Source organism: Coturnix japonica, chromosome 21 (genome assembly GCF_054131305.1).
Source record: "Coturnix japonica strain WE chromosome 21, WE-NBRP24, whole genome shotgun sequence".
Lineage (NCBI taxonomy): Eukaryota > Metazoa > Chordata > Aves > Galliformes > Phasianidae > Coturnix > Coturnix japonica.
This window is the reverse complement of record NC_140683.1, coordinates 6,532,899-6,555,269: the sequence shown is the minus strand read 5'-3', so window position 1 is coordinate 6,555,269 and position 22,371 is coordinate 6,532,899. Positions and strand designations below refer to the sequence as shown.

Genomic DNA, 22,371 nt, shown 5'->3' with positions numbered 1-22,371 from the left:
ACTATTATCCCACATCAACCTGCAGTGGGAATGAGCATAAATGCAGAAGGAACACAAAACAGGAAAGGCAAAACAATGCTTAAGGCTCAAGAGCTGGTTACATGGATGCAAAGCTTGTTTTCCCCTTCTCTTTGTTCCAAACTAAGGAGTTAAATCCTGCTTGGGACAGAAAGGAACAAACACACTGTGTTCTAATGGTCCTGGTTTCACAGTGGCACCCACCATCAAACCAATACATGAGCCAAAATAACTCAGCCCCTGGTGAAGACTGGAACTGCAGTCTGGGCAGTGAATAGAACTGAGCTACTAACAGAAGCAAGGCAGAGAAAACATGCAGAACACATGTTGGAATGGCGAGCATCTTTAAGCACTTATCTGACCCTCCTCTTCCTGAACAGGCCTTAATGCACACACAAGAAAGAAAAGCAGTTGCTGAGGATCTTCTGTGCATTTTCTCAGTCTGCTGAAGATATGTGGGAACAAGTGAAAACAAGTGTTGGATTAAAGAGTTTCCATAAGGAAATCACTTGCAACTTCTGTTGGAACAGGGTGGCCAATTTGGCTCCCCAGAGGTTTACTGAAAGAAATGCACAGAAATAGGGGGCTAACATTTACTGCTCACCATCAGCGCTCACTTGAGAGAGACAGTGGGGAAAATGAAGACATGAGAATGACAGGAGTGCAGCTCACAGCATCCCTTGCATGAAACAGTCATTACAGGCAATGCCCAGAAGCAGAGTGAAGGAAGGGTTCTGGTCCGGCTGAGTGCTGAATGCAGGGTGTCACCCTGGGAGAGATCCAAGCTTTAACAGCTGTTTCGCATTGCTGTCTCATTAGGGATGGGGAAAATGGGATAAACCACGGTTACAGTATTATATGGGTCAGCTATGAAGCATGTAAGGACATTGGCATTTTGCAGCTCAGAGACAAAGAGACGCTGTCAAATGAAAATAGCATTTCTGCCTGTCAGAAAGGAGACCGTGAGATTACCATTATTTGAAGGCATTAATGGAGAAGCCACCATTTTTAATTCAGTTTGCTTTCTCTGTGCACCTGACAGAGCACTGCCCAACTGTTCTCACTGTTACTCACACTTCAACCACTTATTTTCCCTTCAGCAAACTCTTGCAGATGTGAGTAAGGATTTTCTAATGCAACTTTAGCATTTCATCAAATAATTTCATCAAATATATTCAGGATAACGTAGTCTGAATCAAGATCAGAACAGTTGAGAGTATGCAGTAACCACTTAAATCAGGACACTTCTAAAAGTGGAAATGCCCAGGTATTTTTAGAACATTACAGTATCATATTTATAGCCTCTCAATTAAAACAAAACCAGTGACATGCTTTTATCCAGTCTTATAGTTCTGTGCAATGGAGAACTCAGTTCAACTTTTACAACTGTTTTCCACACATCTATGCAAGCACCAACCTCACCATCTCAGCTTGCCTGCTCTCAAGGTTATGCCACTGCTGTCCCTCACACCAAAGGAAGCCAGAAGCTTCATGGCAAGTGAAGTTAAGGAACTCATCCTCGAGTACTTCCTTCTGCAGGCCCAGCACACAGCATCACTGCCATCCACTTTTAGAGAGTGAGTCAATGTTGAAACGTGAAGCAGGCACTGATGGAGTGGGAGGATAGTTTTCAAATACTCAGTATTAAACTAAAGCACTTTCTGAGTTTTCCCTGCTCTTCCCTGATAACATCTCCAAAATCAGAGTAATTTATGAAGCATCCAGGTTGCTGTTAAAGCAGTCTGTTCTCAGCTGTCACCATGCAGGCAATCAGAGCACAACCAGATAGTTCTACATGCAAACACTTCCCACACTGTTGAGCCACTGGAATTCCATGGTTAGATTTCATTTCATTACATTAACACTCTGTTGTTGCTACCATTTAATTTAAGCAGCTGATCATAAATTCAGGCAGCGCTGTAAGATTATTCTTATTTCAATTTACATTATGTTCAGCTCCTCCTGTGGTTCTATCTTCTGACTGCTCATCAGGGCTGGAGGAGAAGAAACTCTGCTCATTTGTCAGCAAATCTGAGCTTGTTTGGGACCACGGAGATGTGAAGAGATGCAGACAAGCAAATATGACATGAATGATGCGGTAGAGGCCATTTGCTAGGAAAAAATAACATTAGGGAGCTGTATCCACTGTTCCATGCATTTGGCTAAATCCATCTATTTCAAGGATGGCGTCTCGTTATTTATTCCTCCAAAGGCCAGGCTCACACAGCAGCATTTAATCGTCCCATCCACAACACTGGAGTGATGCAGCAGAACACAAAGACTGAGTGGTGCCACCAGCAGCCTGGGGGGTGTGCAGGTCAGAGCAGCATGCCTGAGCATCCAGATCTCCTCCCAATCCCAAGACAAACATCCATACAGACGTGGCATGAAAGCCTCATTTTCCCTGTATTTCAGTTAGCTTTCATCACCTGCCTTACAACAATTGAGTTCAACAATCCCTCCCCTACCACAAAACCTCACCCAGAACTGGCAGCATTAGCACAGGGTTTGCAGATGAGCATTTCATCACCAGCACAAACACACACACGCGGGTTACAAGAAGCACAGAGAGCAACTCACCGAATGCACAGGAAAGGAGCTGTGCCGGTTGAGAAAGGAGTTAGAGACTGACATAGTGAGGCCCTGAGCGGCACCGGTGTCCTCGGGAGTGAAGGGCACTTTAGTTTGCTGGACACAGTAGGAGACAGAAGGGAAAGAAGAGGCAGCATAGGAGGCCTGCTGAACAGAGGGGGAGAAAGCAAGAGACAGGAGAAACAAAGAAAGAAAGCACAGAAAAGGCTATGAATAAAGGGTAAGAAACGCTAACTATAATACAACGCGTATAATGGCTTGTTAAGCAAACAGCTATTCATACAGTTCATCAGAGCCAGACACACCAACCTGCCTTTCTTCAGTTCATGGGGGTGTGTCAAAAAAATCACAATTCAAATCTTCTTTGTTTCACAAATCCCTTAAAAACAAACAGCCCAAGACAGCTGTGCCAGGGGGAAGCACGCTGCTCCTCTCTGCCCTTCTTCTCCATGGCACCAGGGCAGATGCCCAAAGGAGCAGGTATGGGCAGGAGCAGCAGCCCAGCAAGGAGCTGCCCCTTTAGGCTGGGCAGCAGCTGACTCCTGCAGATTAGCAGTTTTTTGTGGTTTTGTTTTATTGGTCCATTGGCAGATTGGAAACTTGAGACCCCGAATCCCATTACAGTAAGGGCCTGACGGAGGCCAAGCTGCACCTAGGCTTTCTCAGCTCTGACCTGCTGAATATAACATACAAACATTACACGTACAAGCTATGAAGCTTGCAAGAACAGGCTTCCTAATTATTATTTCAGAGGAGCCCATCCAGCAGACTTCCCCGCTGCTGGAGCAGCTGATGTCCCCATGATTTGCTGCTTCAGAATCTCTCAGGGCAGTGGGAGCAGTGGAACAATAGAACCTAATGGCTTTTCCAGTGATTGCTGAATGAGCCATTCTCTGCTTGAACCATGTTCCCAACTGGAGATGAAGGCAGAGGCACCAGGCTGCATTTTAAGAAACCTCTGCTTCAGGGCTACTGCAAGCAACACCTTGATAGCATCAGCTTGCAAGACTAGAAGGATACCTGGCAGGCAGAATGGTGACATCTTGGCTGCACAGATAATGATTAAAGGGCAGCAAAGAAATGCTTTGCTTCGCTCACAATCTGCTAATAGTTTACTCTTCATCAGAAACGTTGCTCTGCCCCTGCATTTCATCCTGGTTTGTTACAGCCACGGCCAATCTAAATTAGGTAACAGTGAAAAACAGGTAAACTCCTAAATCACACATGTGGACTAACATTGGAAAAGCATGCAGGAGTTAAATAATAGCTGTACCAAAGTTCTGTGGCTCTGGCAAAGACTGAGCCATAAAAGCAGTGATTATGTTTAAATGGTTATTATCAATGACATCCTTGACAACAGTTGCAAAACAACATTGGGAACAGCACTGCAGCAACCTCATGGAAAACTGTGCTGCCCAGTGTGTCAGAATCTTCACAGTGACAGACATGACATGTGCCTCTAGTCTGGCACAGATTCATGTGGAAGGCGAACATCTCATTTTTAGGGGAAGAGCCTGAGTGTAGGGTTAGAAAGGAACAGAAGAGCTCAAAGTAGATGATGCAAAATGCCTAAAAACCATGTTAACGAGTTGGCAAGGAACACAATGTGAACATCAGTGAGAACCCACCCCCCTCACAACCACTGCCTGTCAGAAACAGGAGCAGCAAACAGAGCTGCTCCAGGAGGGGCAGGGAAATGCACTGCCATTTCACTTACCAGCTGCCGCTGCTTCGGTGGGAGAGCAGGAGGGGGAGCCAGATCTTGAGAAGGGTCTAAGCTGATAAAAGAGTCATTGAAGCCATAGACCTCCATGAGGTGCTTGTTCTTCTGCTGGTAGATGTGCTCGTTCTGTGGGGTCTGGTAGAACATGGATGGCTGTGGCTCTGAGTAGTCCTCCACAAACTGCATGTACGCCATCACTGCAACACATAAAGTCACACTCAGTGCCTGCGTGCTGCAGCTATCCTGCCATGAGCAGAATACACAGACCTGACAAAAGATTAGCTCAGTATGTTAGTGTGGAAGGAGAAAGACATCTAGCATCATGGAAAGACTACTACAAAACCCCAGAATTACTAAGGGATCTGAGAACTGGAACAACAATTGTATTTAAATGTCATAAAAAGAACTAACCAGGGACTTGCAAATACGCCGTCACATACAAATTACTCTCTGATCATCCATCCCCTCCTCCAGATAAACACACAGTTGTCAGGCTGTGTAACTCTGGTCATTAGGCAGCAATTATTCAGCTCCTGTTAGCACTTCAGTCGCACAGCCGACATGAATGGATGATTTCAGTGAGAGCTGTAAATACAGCCATCACAGCGCAGTGTTTGTGCATCCTGAAGCTGGTTCCCACACCAGCTCCAAGGCAAAACCTTCTGTTCACCTGCCAGTGCAGAAAGGCAGCCCAGCCTACTGCAAACAGGATGCAGCCGTGCAGCGCGCCGGCAGGAAGGACCCGCTCTGCACCTGCCATGAGCACCTTTATTCACATTTCCTCCAGTGCTTTTGACTTTGCTTAGAAACGGAGCTACAGCAGCTGCCCCTTCCCACCCAATGACATCCCTCCTCCAGAAAATGGAATAAAGAAGGGAAAAAGCTCAGGAAATCTCGGCTGGTCCATTTCAATCCTGAGCGGTAACACCTGCTGTTCCCATCCCATGACCCCACACCGTGCTGCCAAAGGACAAGCTGCCCATGTCCTGCAGCACTGCCAGCTCCTGCAGAGCTCTGCCAAGGCTGCTGCACTCCTGACCTGCAGCTACACCAGCCCAGCTCCTCTTCCTCCCCCTGGTTCCTCAGCATCACGCAGAGATGTCAGGCACCATCCCTGGTGCTTAACCCCTTCCTTTTCCAAGGAGGAATGCCAGAAGCTTCCAACTGCATGCACATGTGTCAGTGTGTGCTGATGTTTGCTCACCTGCTTGTATCAGCACTCACATACAAGCCAAGTCCAAGTGTACTCCACGTTCACGCAGCATCACATGAATTCTAAGACCTAACACTGAATGCTTTGCCAATATTCTCTTTCTTGAAATCACACTGAAGGTGTGTTGGTGCAGAAAGTTACTAAAACACTCTGAGTTTTCAAGTATCTACAGTTGACTCCAGTATTCCCATTAATATTTGTGCCCTCAAAAACGTCTTAGTATCACCCAGCTCCTTCGCAGGATAAATTGTGCACACATCTTAGGAAACATATTTCTCTAGTGGCAGAAGTGAACTGAGGATACAGGTCCTTGGAGAAGCGTGGAGGACAAGAGCTCGAGGGAAAAGATCACATTTTTAGAGCTCATCAACTTATTAGGACAAAAGCCAAGAATTCTGGCTTAGCAGTGCTGACATAATGCAGCTGATACTGCTACACTCAGACCAAGTCTTCATGCAGAGTTATCTACTAAATCTGTGCTGCACTTACTGCTCACATCCGAAGCCATCTCAGGATCAATAGCTGAGAGATGCTGGGTTCAGAAGTTTGTTTGGCATTACAGACTCAGGAAGTGTTGGTGAAAAGCGCAGCACATTAGATGCCTGCGTAAAATTGAATTACCACAACTCAAGGTAGTGAGCCTGAATGCTGTTGAGAGCCTTAACTCAATCTGGAAGGGAATAATGAAGAGCTCTTTTATCTCTGCTCTTTATGAGGCTAATGCATCCCGCTGCATGGCAGCTCCTGTGCCTCGCTTGTTACAACTAGTCCAGGGCTGGTGAGCGTGTCTCTGCTTCTACTCTGTCTTCATTTGTTTTTAGGTGAAGCAAAAACCAGCTGGGATGGTGAAATACAAACCTGGCTCAGCAGCAGAGATTGCAGAGCACAGATTAAATAGGCATCAATAAAATGCTGCCAACCCTCAGCAGCAGAGTAAGGCAGCAGCACCGCTCCAGAGATGGCTGTGAAGACTCTTCTCTTCCCCCCACCTCCCTGGTGTGGTTTCAGACGAGGCAGATATTTAAAAAGCAGATGGGAAATTACATCACCAGCTCAAATCAGGCCGCGTGCCCTGCAGCAATACTACAAAGAGGGAGGGATGGGGGCTGCAGCCTCCACCGTGAGCAGCTGGGGTGGGGTGACAGTGTCTAAACAGCACCTTGGGAGAGAAGGGAGGGGGGAGACAGAACCTCTCCCACCACGGCACCATGCGCAGCTTGTGTCAGCTCTGAACCAAGGCAGAAAGAATCTGAAAGGAGGGTGAGAAAGAATTAAAAACTAAACCAATCTCTGTCTGTGGCAAGGAACACCTCCCCTGCAATCTGCTCACAGCACCATGGCTGTCGTTTCTGAAGGAGCTGAAGCTGCTCAGGGATTTCTAGCACACATCAGCTCTGCCTGCATGATGAAAATCACAGGTGCTGCTCACACTGCAGCAGGAGTTGGCCAGCAGTGCCATGGGAGCCCTGCAGACTCAGAACAGCAGTTCTAGGGGTCTGCAAGGGATATCTGGAACAAGGTATATCTGCAATGTCGATAAGGCACAGTAGCATCTGATGAAGAAAAGCCACTGCAGGTCTGATCCAAACTCCTGGTGCTGCCCGTGTTACAGCCAGCCCTGCACAACAGCACTGGATTCACGTGCATAGGCAAGAGCCAAAGTAATGGCAATTCTCAAGCTGCACCACATGTCAACTCACTGGAGAAGTCAAGGTTGAACAAGCCAGTCCTTGCTGTCACCTCTGGGAGGAGAGCTGTGTTTCAAAGAGCATTATATGCTGGCTAAGCCCAGACTGCCCTCAGCATTGTTCCTGCAGTTGAATACCAGCTGCTTACAGGGCACCAGGCTGCACTTTGTTCCCACTGACAGGGAAGGAAACCTCAGTAAATGCCTCACCACTGGTTTGCAAGCTGGCTGGGGGCAAGATTTTGCTATTTCTGACTTCAAGTTCTTCATGGCAGAAGTTCTTCCCTGCCCGTGTCCTGCACAGCACGGGTACGATGCTGGTGCTCAAGCAGAAGTCTGGAGTAATTTGTCCTTAGCACAGTAGAACAGCAGTAACTCATACCCATCTAAAAGGTTTATTACTCCCCTGTTTAAATTATAGAGATGTCAGCTCTTGGGAGGTCCCTCTGAGCACAGATCACAGCAAAAACACATGGTTAACTGAGTACAAATTATTAATAAAAGACCAAAGTCTCCACTGTAACATTTCCTGACAGCTTCCAAAAGATGATCCACAACAAAGGCACTACAACCAAGTCATCTCTGCAACAGCTCTGGATCACTCATGTGTCTCTTCAGGGTCTCACAAATGCACTGGGGCTGTGGAAGCAGTGCAGCCTCATCTATGTGGTTACACATGAGGATCTGCATGTGTCAGTCCCTGGGCCAGAAAATCCTGGGCACCACCACCTGAGCAGTGTTTCACTGACCTGAAAAGCATCAAAAACAAAAGGAAAACTAACAGCCACAGCCCCGTGGTGCGATACACTGCAAAGTAAAGCATATGAAACAAGTTCTCAGTGTCAAAAAAAGGCCAGTACAAATTTGCAGCAGTCAGGTATTCACTCAAGTACTCTACTTTGCATCAAGGATGTTTAATCAAACCCACGGAGCTGTCAACACATTAGGTAACACCTTCTCCCGTTCCTAACAATGCAATCTGATCAATCCTCTGAGAGCTTCTGATAGTGCCAGATGACACTTAGCTCCATTCTAACATCAAAGGAAACTCACATGCAAAGCTTTGCCGCTGAGGTTAAAAGTGTGTGTGGACAACAAAGGCAAAGTTGGCAGCTAGAGCTGTTTTTAAGTAATTCCTCGACATCTCAAATAGCAAGAGAAAACAAAGAGATAGGGTTTAAAGTGAGAAGTAAATATCCTAGGTCTCTCCCTCAACCATCACACTGTCTCCTAGTGTGACCTATCCCAGCATCTCTCCCCACTAAAGCTGCTTGCAAGTATGGAAGTGCATTTCCCCACACCCACCGTAGACTGCAGGGCTTAACATCACCTGCATCCAGCCCTCATCATTCAGATACAGAGCTCACAAGGGGCTGACCCTACTGAAAGTCCTTGCAATATCTCATTCCCTTTCAGTTTATACTGAATCCAAATATTTTGAACAGCAGGAACCATAAAAAACAAACCTATGCAAACGCCAGCATTTATTTCCTTTCTGTCACCTGCAAACCAGCATTTGAGCTGCATTTTGGTTGTTTTTAGTATATTTTGATGTTTGCTTACCAGAGACAGACAACTGATTTGCATTGTATGGGGATGCTGAATGACCCTACATTAACCCGACCTTCATTTTCAGGCAATCTGATTAAAATCCTGGAGGGTTACAAATCTGGAGGCATTACTGAGACACAGAGGAGATGCTTTCCATCAATGCACTTATAAAAGGTGGCTGGCATAGTAAGCTACATAGGCATGACCAGAGCACAGATAACCCTGCACAAGACACCAATCTCACTCCTTTTCCCAATAAAAGTGCTATTAATTGTGGGAATGGATCAGAAGGTCAACTTGGAAGCTCCAAATCAGCTCTTCACTTGGGCTGCAAGCCATACAGCTTAATGCTGTTCACCAGACCTTTATGTACTACTTCCTCATGCAACTGCAAAGCTAGCCAGTGACTGGTAAATAATATATCCCACCATGTAGTCCACAGCCTTCCCTGACAGATCAGTTTGTCTTCTCCACTTGCAAGAGGTTTCACATATTTTCAGCCATGAAATCAAAATAAGGTCAAGAGAGCTTGAATTGCAGTCAGCACTCGTGTGCCAGGAGTCTGACTGGGGAGGCAGAGCCTTTGCATTTAGAGGCTGCTCATTTTAATGATGTGGGAAATTCTCAGGCATCCAGGAAATGAGATCCCGTAGCTAAAGAGCAGCATTGGACATGAGGTTAACAGTGTTGTCCTGCACAGCTATGTGAGTGACTATGTCTCTATTGCCAAATAACTGCACTGGCAACACTCAGTTTTGGACAGAAAAGGAGCCTTTTCCCTGAGCTCTTGGAGAGAACCCCATTCTCTTCTTCTGGGCAAACATTCATAAATGTAGGGGAGATGGAACAGACATGGAAAGGGAAAATGATCCAGGAAAACTTGGCTCAAAGCTTCACTCTTGTGCAAACAGAAGTGAAACGTTCTCTTTACAGTAAAGAAGATGCCACCTCCCCTGGGCCTGCACCACCCCAGGCTCAAACAGCCACTTCTTGTCCACCAAAGGACTGGCATTTTCCTTCCACATCTGATATTGACCATAAGCAATGTCAATACTTAGCCCAAAGGCACTACCTTGGGGTCACCATTACTTAGTGGCCATCAGAAGCACGGCAACTGGAAGAGAAAGGTAAAAGTAAAACTCAAACACAAGATCTTGCTTACTGTGTTTGTTTTTCTTCTCCGGCAGAGGTGGTGGCTTCTCCGGGTCACTGTTAGAATCTGGAGCAGCAAAATCAGCAATGAATTCAACTGGCGCTGACGAGTTTCCTTGTTGAAAGGGCAAAATAGGAGCAAATGGCGTGCAGGATACTGATGAGAGAGACCCTGCATTCTGCATATCATCCTCTGAGATGTTATCATATTGTGAAGGGTGTCTTTCGTATGAGACCCTGCAGCCTGAGTCTGAAGTCTGAGAGGCTGCACTTCTCCTCTTCTTTTCCGGTAAAGCTGGAGGGGTCTCCGTTGGCTGCACAGCTCCTGAGGGGCTGCAGAATTCCAGTGGAGAAGAGCTGCCCTGTGGGAGCTGGAAAGCGTGTCCATGGAAAGGGGAGCCAGACTCACCCAGGGACTCTGGCAAGGGGCTGAGGATACCTGGCACCTGCTGAGGTATCTGATCAGCATTTGAGAGGTCCTGCTGCAGGAATTCATAGTCCGGATCATAGTGATCTGACTGGTCTGGTTAAAAAGAAAAAAAGAGAAGAGCCAGCCATTAGTTCTGCTCTTTTACTGTTCAGCCCTTCTCAGTTCTGCCCATCTCATTGCACCAGTTAACTAAATCAGTTCACGTAATCAGAGTGGTACTTCTTTGCAGCAGGGACTATTTTGCTCTACTTTCTGTAAAATTCAGGTTTAAAACTCATATCTTTATTTCTTTATGTTAGCAAACAAATCAAAATTCAATAGGTAATTAATTGCAGAGATTGCAATATTTCACATTTATATTTTTGTTTTATTTTCTAGTACCTGGAAGCACCACTGAAGTCTAACAGTGCTGCTGTTTCCTACTGATGTCTGCAGAAAAGGTTGAAACCAACAAAACATCCCACTTGAGAGCTGGATTGAGTTTGAACACAATCATCTCTAGCGAGGGAAACCCATTCCCCTGGGTTTTCTCCTGTCTGACAGGATATCATTTTGCATTGAACTGCCTGCAGTAACTACAGGATGACAGTTGCAAACACAATCCATTTACTTCTGCAACACAGCTATGACAGCTCCCAAACGAGGGCGATGGGGGCTCCTGCAGCAGCCCAGGCCCAGCCCAGCTCACCTAATGTTTCACAGCTTGTGTTGCGGGAGCACTGACCACTGTCACGGTCCAGGGAGGAGAGCTGCTCATCAGACTTGCTGAGTTTGCCAATGCTGCTGCACGGTGAGAGGCGAGGAGATTCTCCCCCGTAGGAGTGGCTGCCTCCTGACAACCTTCTCTGGGCGTAGCAGTCAACATCAAAATCCTAAAGCACAAAAAAAAAGCCCCAAACAAGCAAAACAACAAATTACCATCACTCTCAGCAGCTTGCTAGTAATTAGATACAGCTCACAAAACATACACCTTGCAGCTACTGTAAGAAAAGTGGGAAGGGATCAGATCAGTGCTGCTAGCCCTCCTTAGCTAGACAGGCCCATTAGAAAGCCAGAAAGCTTCCTACTGGGTAAAGGGCACATTGAGCAACCCCCAAAGGGAGCCCTGCATGAACCTGCTGGAGGCCAGGGCATGCTGAGATCCACAGCGGATGTCACCAGCTGTTGACAGTGGCACTGGGTAACTAAAAGGCAAGAATTCTCATTGAATAATAGGGGCTTTATTAAATATTCATTTAGTTTTGTGCATGCAAAGGGTAAACAGGTGATAATGGGATACAGCTCATGTCAGCTTTCGGTGCCTACTGATTACGTTTCGGTTTCAGAAATTACCTCAAGCTCATCAAGCTGCAGGTAATCCCTGCACATCAATCTAAATGAGACTGCACCAGTAACTGCAAAACCTCCACAGCTTTATCTGGGTCAGCCCAGTGATAGCACAGGCTCCTTAAGTCGGAGCTCTGCGGACTGAGAGCAAGATTTGATTTTGGTGCACTTCAACACAATTCGAGTTCTCGCTGCTGAGTCAGTAAGTTCCCAAAGGTGTAAAGCAAAACCATCTGTTTACAATCTTGCAAACATTAGCACAAGTGACAGGGTACAACTAACACACACCGTCACAAGTTCTCTGTAGTTGTACCAGAAAAATTTACCGATTTCCCCAAAGTAAACATCTTGTCAAGTAAAGATGCTGTAAGTACAACAAACCAACGTACACCCTGATTTACCCAACCCTGAGACACTCAGCCTCCTGGATTTGCACATTCTGCTGCACCTCAAGGCAACAAAGTTTGGTAGCAGTTCATTCATTATCCAAATCCAACAACAAAATGGGAAAGAAAAAATTCAGCTCTTTCCATCACTCACTGCATTGATGTTCCTGCTGCTAGAATTCCCATCCCAGCATTGTTCCATATGGGGCTGCCTGGGGCAGCAAGAACGTGCTGCGAACTGCACTGCTCAGGTTGCAATGCTTCCCTGAGCTTTTGCTGTACTCTGCAGTACATTTCCTTTGGGTTTCACAGAGGGGTTGTGCCATTACCTGTCTGTTGATTCCAACAGGCAAACTAGATCCACTGGTGGCTCGACTCATGGGGGCCACAACTGCCACTCTGGTTGGGGAAGGCGCCGACTGCCGTTTTTTAGGGGGCAAGGCTGGAGGAGGGCTGCAAGACACAACAGGAATTGATGCTTCCATTACCAGCAAAGACATTCAGAAGCTTCAGGAGCTAGTTTCCAGATAGCCTCAGCCTTGCCACGATCAAAAAGCTCACGTTCAAAGCTGACCCACAGCTAAACAACGAAAAGCATACCCTGACAAACACCAAGTTAACGACCCTCTTACTGGAAAGGTCCTGTTCAGTGATGTATTTTTTTAAGCTTGGAGAAGTCTTAGTATTTCATAACCAAAAATTATTTTTAATGAAGCTAATTAGCACACCAATTATTTTTACGTAAAAGTGGTAGAAGTCCAAATTAAATGTTTCAGTTGACCCGGAGGTTTCAGTTCACAGTAATTTCTCATTCCTCCTCTTCAAACTTTTTAGGTTTGTGAGGAGTTTCAAAGCTGCAGCAACCTACAGGACAGGAAAATCCTCTGTGCCCTTTTCCTTGAAGCAATAAGACTGTCAGTATCACCAGGCATGCAAGCTGCATGGGCCCAGGTTGTGGCATTCATCAGTATCACATACATTATCACCCACCCATTAGTAGTAACCACTGAGATTCTAAACATTGTGTATTTAAGTTTTGCTTCTACTGACAATTCTGGCAATCATCAAGTTTGTAAGTTCCCAAGAGCACACATATTCTGTTCCTGGAATGTAACAGGATTTTTTTCTATATATACAGCCCATGAGAATTCATAAAATACACAGAAATGTGGTGGTTTCTTTTGCCAGCCACAGTCCTCCTGATGCTGCATTTTCAAGTGAGCTCATGATAAGCATTTTCACACCATCTATTAGCACCAGTACTAGAGGAGAAAAACACCGTACACACACCAAAAAGCCGTAAAATGGGGTTTTTCTCTCATTTCCAAAATAGAACGTAGAAGCTTTCATGTGGTTACTCATAGAGCTGGCTAAGTACAACTAAATAAAAGATTCTTTTCACACAGTAGTAGCTCCTTTCACTCTTAGTCTGATAACCAATGCAGAGCCACCTGAATGTGCAGAACAGGTTGACAACTGCCAGCTGAGGTTAACAAGGCATTTCCCTTTGGATACAACAGCACACAGAAGCATCACGGGATACAGAGTTGAACAGAATATGGTGTGATTTATGTAGCCTTAAATAAAAGCTTTAATGCATTTATGCAGTGCTTCTCATAGGGAAGTCTCAGGCACTGTACCATCCTCACGGGGGAAAAAAAAAAAAAAAGGAAAGGAAAACACAGACAATGAAAAGTAATGCTCAGAACAAGGCAGAAAGAACAAAGTCATACACAGATTACAGGAGCTGGGAAGAATTACCCTGGAGGACTGGAATTTAGAAGCATCACTAACCCCCCTGTGACCTCTTGTATCCATTTTGACAAGAAAATATAACTAATAAGATGCTAAGAGCCACTGCCACACTTCAGCCAGCTGGTGGCCAGCATTACCTGTTTTCTGCCACACGAATGCAAGGCAGAGGGGGTTTAGGAGGTGCGACCTCTTCGTCCATGGAGTCCGTCAGTAGCTCATTTGATTGAGTCATATTAGTTGTTTTGTTTAGGATCTCCATTTCTCGGTCTGTAAGGGGAAGTTCTGATGGGCTGTAACAAGCAAAAGACAGATTTGCAGATCACAAAATGCAGTCGGAATGCAGCATGCTGACAGATTAATACGTATCTTAAATCATATACAATATGAGAAATCAAAAGCAGAGGGAAGAATTCACATCTGGGAGTAGAATTACAAGTATACACAGAGTAATATGTGGACATGACATAGCCAAGTGATGCTTCATTGCCAGATATTGGTCTCTTCTCTATCATTGTATATTGCTCTCTTCAAGTAGTGCCTCTGTAATGCATAAGACTGTAGTACACAACACTGTCCACTGTGGAAAACAACTCAGTGTTTTAATCCAACTATGAGTAACCAGAAATTACCTCACATCAGGCTACTATGCTGGACTGGCACGCACAAGAAATGCTTGTAAGAGACCCACCTATCAGATTTACATGCTGGTAAACTGGGTTTAACAGGGCTTGTGGGAGAGGGATGCTCCTGCTTTTCAATCGTGAGTTTGACCAGCTCCTGGTGGATGGAAGGGAGAGAAGAAAAAAGAAAAGAATCATTATATGCACAATGTTGCAACCAAACATGCTAAAACAGAACAGGATTCTACTGCAATAAACTCTTGGGTACACACTTAGGGGTTAATGCTGATATGGGCAGTGAGCTGAGCTGGGTGTAAGCTCAGTGAAGAGCCACACAAATGAGGTGGTAAGGGAGCAGCATGCACCCAGCAGCACTTTAACCATATTTAAGTTCACAAGCTGTATCCCTGTGGGGATACTGCACAAACCCACACACATTTCTTTTTGCTGCGCTTCCTCTTTCATCACAAATATGTTCCAGTCCCCATAATGCCCTAGATAATATCAAGTTGACTTTACATACACAAATATAAGTACATAAATGCTTTCTGCATGAAGTATTTCAGTTGGCCAGTAAAAGAGTTATATCACTGCTTTATATTTCACGAACAAGTGTGTGTCACGTATTTGTTTCCAAAGGCTGGTTTCTGAAAGATGTCCAACAACAAATTAAATAGCAAACACCTTAATTAAAAGGCCTGCTCCCCCCAGAGCCATCTTTTAACTTGTTAGCAATGAAAGTCTTCATCATTCAGGAAACTATTATAGCGTATCTGTTGTAGGCAGATAAGGCGGTGGATAAAGAGATAAGCACATGATAATCCTGAGCTCCAAGTCTGCCAGCAGTCAAAGCAACAATCACTCACTCCAGGAGGATGGAGAGAACTTTTCATGCGTGTCTGTGACCAACAAATGTATCTGCTGCTCACAGACACAAACACGTGCCCTCTCAGTTAGGCTGCATAACTGGCAGTGCTTCCTGACACTATTGGCTTCCCAGCATGTTATGCAAAGGAAATTATATGGGATCAATTTTACTTATTAGCAGCCTGAAATACAGTGTCATCATTTCAGCATCATCTCCACGTCTGTGCCTGCTGAGGTCAGAAACAGCTGCTTCCTCTTCCAAAGCAATAATCACAGAGAGAATAAAGTAGCACCCTGGATGTGCAAAGGACGGACAGTGCAACCTATTTCAACACATCCAAGAGCACACCACAACTGATTCTGACTGGGCCAATGTATGTACTTACATTCATGGTATGACCTTGGGCACAAAAATAATCTGCACAGAATCCACCATCTACACAACAAATTCTCAGCTTTAAAGAAGTTGTCTTGGAAAAGCCCACACATGGGGAAGGATGAGAGTGCACAAGCACAGCACATACAGATGGCCATCTGGGCTAACACTATGAAGATGGTCCTGTCTGGGACCTCAATTAGCACAAGCACAAAAGCACTAGATTCCCTGAATCCTGCCTTTTTCTCCTCTCCACTAACCCCAGAATGAGAACTAGTGTTTGAAAATCAAGCCAAGATCTTCAGTATACAGTACAGAGGTAATCAGCACTCAGCTGAGCCAGATGCACATTATGCTGTTCCTTATCAGCAAGTAAAGAGATTCCTGCAGCAGTAATTAGAGATAATTAAAGCCTCTCTATAAACTTCTACTACTTCAGCAAACTGAAAATTCCAAAATGAGATGGATTTTTAAGAAGTTATGTAATCAAAACAAGGATTTTTTTTCCCCCCTGTTATATATAGCAGGCAAGGCATTAAAACCTGCAATCAAAACAGCAAACAGCACAAGTGAACAAGCAACTCGTTTGTGCTCAGTTCTGAAAATAAAGGGGGAAATAAACACCGAAATGTGGAAGTGGATCTTATGTGATCTGCCAAAGAAACAGAAAAGGCTCTCCACAGCACAGAAGCGTCCAGCTTCTCAGTTCTGCTTCCAGACCTGAAGGCTGGCTTGGCCCTTCTAAAATAAACCTTCTTTTTAGGAGATGAGTACAAAGCACTTCCATATACTGAGTCTTGGTGGCCAGACATTAACATCTACCCGGACGGCCTCACATCTGCTCTCATCGTGTTCCAAGCTGACTAGACAAAAGCCAGCTCTAACTGGAAGGCCAAAATAACTTGCAATCTAGCAGCAAGAGGAGCCTGATACAGCTCAGTGGGGTTAATAGCTCAGGCTTAGCATTGCATGGCTGTGCCTGCACTGCTTCCAGCCTAGGCTGGCTCAGCAGACATCCACGGCCTTCCATCCATTTAGCCATCCATCCATCCATCCATCCATCCATCCATCCATCATCCATCCATCCATCCATCCATCCATCCATCCGTCCGTCCGTCCATCCATCCACACTGCTTTGGTTAGGAAGCAACTGGTATCAGATGCTTAAGCCTTACTTGAAGTGAAAGGACAGTGGGTGTCCCAAGTTTCATGCAACTGTAACCCAGATCTAGTGATAACACAGGACTGTGTAGATTCATTAGGTGATAACAGGGTGAACTTCCTTGCAGTTTATCAGGCTTGACTGTTCATCTGTCAAGAGTGCAGAGTTTCATATACTGCAAATGGCTGCTGAATTGCCACACTAACAGCAGCTGAGATTTAATGCTGAACTCTTCTCCATCCTGCTGTGCAAACTTAATACCCGCTTTACTTTTCAAATTCAGAGCTTAAAGTTAAAGGGCATATTATGCAAAATAATCCTGGAAAATCTGTCCACTTTAGGTGATGGAAATGTTTTCTTTCAAAGACATTTGTTTTAAAAGATTGATAAGTCACACTAGGGTTTAAGCAACATTAAAGAGATATTCAGAGCACACAAAAAACACATAAAGATTCCTGAAAGCATGATAGTCAAAGCTGGGGATATTCACTGGATTTTCACATTCAAATCCAGATACTAAAAACCAAATGGAGTTTGAGTGCAGTCAAAGATGCCATTTCCTGACACACTCATCCAGTTGAAGAACCTGCTGCAGCTCTTAAAAGTCTAAATTTCCTACTGGATTTGAACTCAACACTGCTCTGCCAGTTCAGCCCTGTTGTTAAAGATGCTCAACGTATCACTGACAAACACTTTGACATTCATGCTAAAAGATGGAGCTGGAATCTTTGATTCTCTGTGGGTACTGGAAGGAAGCACTTCCATTAAATTTCGTCTAGACAGAAAACATGCAAACTCAGTACTGTAATCTGCATAGGAGAATTAGAGAATGGGAATTACCTGCTGAAAATTTAATACAATGCTCAATTAAGATTTATTGCTTTGGGCAATCCATCCAAATGCCAGGGTGAACATATAGAACTGCACATTAATAGCTAAACCATTAGTGCTGGTCTTTAACCAGTACACCAAGCAGGACCATTTCACTTCCAGAGCAGTCGATTTAAGAGGTAAGGCTGCTGAAAAAGCAGGATCTTACCAGCACTTAAAAGCTTCTTTCAGCTAGATCTCTTCTAGAATACAGACACCGTTTGCTTTCTATGACTTGTCTCACATACCTTAACTCCATCCAGAACAGCTTTTATGACATCTTTAACAGTTGTCACCATCTCTTTGTCTTCGGAATTCACACCTTCCAGCATCACTTGATCAGACCAGCGAATGAGATTGGCCAGGCTCTGGTACACACGGCTGTAGCAGGATGAGATGGCAGAACTGGATGGCAGGGAAGGAAATAGTCAAGAAAAAAAGAGAGAAAAAAAAATAATCAATTACAGAGATATTATCAAATACTACCAGTGAGAGCACGATCTAAAGTGCATTTCACACTGCTAAAATTATTTTGACACTACCCACTGTTGTGGTTCTCCTTTTCATTCTGGCATTCATGATTTACGTTCAGCAGGTGACAAAGCCTGGGCTTTCAGCAGTTGCTCTCCTGTTCTTCAGAGCCAAATGGAACAACAGTATGAAAGTACAACAGCTAATAATCTGAGCTGCAAGCTAACACAGCCATGCTAAGAAGAATGCTCTTTGCCTTTTAATCCACACCCCCATCCTATGCTTCAACTTCAAAGGCAACTGCTGAATCCTGCATTTACGTCTAATTGATATTATTCCAATGTTATCTATGCTTTCCTTCTTAACTGCCCTCAGAAAACGTTTTACGTTACTGCAAGCTGACTGCATCACTCCTTTACAAATCATTTCCCCCACTGTTTATGATGCCTGAAAACAAGCAATTCAAACCTGCTTCTTTACAAACTTTGAGCTGAATGAATTTCAGGTTTGGAAGAGGAAGGGTGTTGTTTTGTTTTGCTTTTAATGAGAACCAGAACCCAAAGCTATTGTTCTGAAGGAAGAGAAATGAAATTTGGAAGGATGACAACCCTAAATAAAAGTTAACTGTAACAACAGTGCTCAGAGGCACTTTCCTGGCCGCGCTGAAAACATTTCATTACTAAACAAGGTGTGTTAATAGTAATGCTGATGGCAACTCTCTGTAAAATTAAATCACTTTCAAACTGCATCAAAACCCCATAAGGAGATAAGAGAGGGCGCAATCTTGCCATCATCACAGATAGGAGCATTCTGAAGCTTCCCATTCCTCTCTGGCACCCATTTGACACTGGCTTAAATCCATTAATTTCATTATCTGTGAGAAGAGCACCAAACCCACAAACCCAAGTGAGATGATTCAGGTGTTTGCAGAACCAGGGGTAGAACTATTGTCAGCCTATAGCCAGAGGGATACAGACAGCAGCAAGGGCTTCTTCGTTTGTTTGTTTTATAAGCACAGTGTTTGCCATTTGTTCTAATTTTAAACAAAATTAACTTAGTGGGAGATATTTCCTAAATAGGGCCCTCCTCCATCTCTTTCTCTGGCTTTGATTTCTTTGTGATTAATCTTTGGTCTGCTTCCTTCTAAGGAGGCAGTAATTGAAAGCCTATTTTGTGCTAGATTTAATTACTTTTTTCCTCGATGCAAACCCTTCCCCTAAAGCAAAAAGAAGCCCAACAGTAATTGTAGGGCTTTCTTCCACACTGACACAAGTCTTGCTCTCTTTTCTTGAGGGGGATTTACCATCAAAAGCAGCCCTTTGTGTCCTGCCACTACTCAAAATAAATAAAGTGCATATGTAGTCATGAAAGGACGTGGCTTTTAGGGAATGACAAATCCCCTTTTTCTTTGTGAAGCCAAACAAGGCAGAACATACACAAGGGATCTGTGCTGCAGTCCAGAATGAGAGATTCATCACTAAGGAGGACTCCACTGACTACTGACTACAGGAATTCTGCTTACAGGCTAAATGTGGATATCCAACTGTCAAGGTTATATTACCTCACTTCTAAGGGAAAGGGTACAAGGAATTAGAAGAATAGAGCCATCTGAAATATTGCTGCTGCTGAAGACCACTTAGCTGATATTTATTTCCAATATATTCTTGGTAGGAAAGATCACCCAGCGGATACACAAATCAAAGCAAGCGACTACAAAGATGACATTTTCTATCCTAAAAATATTTGCTGACATTTTACATGTTCTCCTGATGTAACAGGAAAGTTTGTTCTCTCTTTCACTAAGTGAAAGCAGGTGCTTGTCAGGAATTTAATGACTGCAGGAAACCTGATAGCAACGGAAGAAACTTTTGTGCCTGAATCCAGAAGCCTGATGAATGCTCCAATTCTAACATCTAACATCTATTGCTCTTTGTGCTTCCACAAACCCAACCTAAATTGCAGCCCCCCTGTCCCAGTCACAGCTCTGGTACTCACCCATTGTCTCCTTCCTTTTGTGCTGTCAGATAAAAGCATGCCCTGTGTACTGGGACCAGACAGCACTATATCTCTGTTAATAAAATATCAGCACCCTACAGCTGTCTTGACCGTACCATAAACCCTTCTTGCTGCACAACTGTACAATTGAACATCTCAAAACCAAAAGTCTTGGAGATACTTTCTGGGAAAACAGGAATCCAGCAAAAACCAGCAGGATTCAGAAAAAATAATAATAATAAAAATATGTATGTGCATTTCTCTGTCTAATTTTGCATGTGTAATAATTTCGCTTATTCCTTATTGTTCAATGATATTTGTTTGCTTTTGTTTTTTAAATCAGTTTCTCCATCACCTACAAGCAGCAGGCAGGCAGATCTCTGCGGCTTGATGACACCACAGATTCTTTCAGTGGATGTCGAGCTTTGCTTTGGCCAACTTCTACATCCTTTCTGACTTCAAACTCGTCATCTAACTGGTTTAAATGTAATACAGTAGGCATCAGAGCAAGCCTATAATCAGTCTGTGGAGAGCACACAGGAATGAACTTAGACTGGCTGATCTGCTGAAGTACATTTGTTTATTTCTGTTCTATATTTGCTTCCGTAAAACAAAATAAAAAGCAAATAACCAACCAACAGTCAGCAGTGCAGGCTTTTATCAGTATGGATAAACTGAATGCAGACTGAATAAAACCATTCTAAGTTGTTTTATCTTTCCATAGCATGGACTTCTTCACAGCACAGAGTTTGTTTCTAGTAGTGCTTGAAAATTATCCACTGTTTAGTAAGAATGGCAGACAACCTCTTTGCTACTATCACCATTTTCCATCTCACATGCCACACAATACAAAAAAGAAAGAAGTTGAGGAGCCTGCTGCTCTGCCATAGCTCCAAAACCCAAGAAGGAAAGCTACCTTTGTTGGATGCGTGGGTCAGTTTGCACCAGGGGCAGGATGGCTTCCAGCACTTTACTTGCTGAGCCTGGCAGCATCTCTAATACATTCTTATCAATTGCCATTTTGTCCACAATCGTCTTAAAGTAGCGCAGCGCACTGACGACCTCCTTCTCCTTCTCCTCTAGCCATGATACGTTCTGGAGAGGAAGAAAAAGTGAGAGAAAAGTTAAAATGTCAGGATTTTAAAAGGGAAAAGTTACTTTGACTTACCTGAAGAGGATAGAGTGAAACTGAAAAGGTACATTCTGCTTCAGAATACTAGAAAAGAAAACCCTTCCACCATAAATATGATCCTTTCAAGGGAACAGTCAGAGCAAAATTGTACTCATATTTTGACTTTCTGAATTACAAGATGTGCATTGCAAACTGAAGGCTAACTAGATCAGTTTTTGGATAAGATTAACGCTACTGATGACTTCTAATAGTCCTAATAGGCATCGTGATGGTGCTGGGACAAGGGAACCCACACACCTTCCATAGGGACAGACCGTGAAAGCCAAGCTTTGGCATCAGTTAATGGATGTTGCAGAAGGGAACAATTCATTGGCATACAGCTGAGCTGTTACCAACAACTTCTGTGTCATCACCAACACGAGGAAAGGAAATTCAGAAGTGATATATGACATCCTGATGGCATTCTGGATGGGGCTATTTAGGAAAAAAAAGAAGTTTAGCAGGGTATGCCTGGAGGACTTTTAATGCCACAAGTAGTTCCTAAGTGAGATTTAAATTAACTACTGAACATTGCTAGAAAGGAGCAGAGAGCTTAACAGAGTCAGGTTTCATCCATTATCTCTTCAGTAAATTCAGCTTCAAGAATTAATGACCTATGGGCATTGTGAGCTCCCTGTACTCTTGTCAGCAGTTGAACTGCTGCTTTCTTACAAAATCAGGCCAGCAGCCCAAAACGCTTCAGGATGAACAATTTACAGGCAGCGCTGGTTAGTAACCAGGGGCCAGATCCATAAAGAGAGTCCCAAGTCCCACCTAGCTCTGACTTTTGAAGCCTAAGTCCAAATCCACTCCGTCATTTCCATCTCATCTGGGAAGCCCCAAGCTTTGCTGCTGCCTCCCCTTCTGACAAAGCTGCTGGCTGGGCCCTTCCATTCCTGCTTCACAGCCCACCCACAGCCACTGAACTTCACTGCTGAGGAGCATCCTGGCAACTCACTGATCACAAAAAAAACACCACATTTCCCATTCTTCAGGCATGCACCCT

The 22,371-nt window shown here is 44.3% G+C and overlaps 1 protein-coding gene across 14 annotated transcripts in view; it reads right to left on the bottom strand.

Annotated features, from left to right (window-relative positions):
• The window catches only part of RAPGEF1 (Rap guanine nucleotide exchange factor 1), a 67,231-nt gene that overhangs the window by 19,119 nt on the left and 25,741 nt on the right, over window positions 1–22,371 (bottom strand). For 7 of the 14 annotated variants that reach the window (XM_015879001.2, XM_015878999.3, XM_085521296.1 and 4 more), the window contains 9 exons: window positions 21,111–21,289; window positions 17,977–18,133; window positions 14,522–14,610; window positions 13,971–14,123; window positions 12,408–12,531; window positions 11,055–11,238; window positions 9,947–10,459; window positions 4,328–4,530; window positions 2,599–2,757 (listed from right to left, as the gene is read on the bottom strand). In XM_015879001.2, coding sequence (XP_015734487.2) covers window positions 2,599–2,757; window positions 4,328–4,530; window positions 9,947–10,459; window positions 11,055–11,238; window positions 12,408–12,531; window positions 13,971–14,123; window positions 14,522–14,610; window positions 17,977–18,133; window positions 21,111–21,289 — 1,761 coding nt within the window. The remainder of the gene's footprint in view (window positions 1–2,598; window positions 2,758–4,327; window positions 4,531–9,946; window positions 10,460–11,054; window positions 11,239–12,407; window positions 12,532–13,970; window positions 14,124–14,521; window positions 14,611–17,976; window positions 18,134–21,110; window positions 21,290–22,371) is intronic. The other 7 variants (XM_085521304.1, XM_085521302.1, XM_085521298.1 and 4 more) reach the window with 2 other exon arrangements.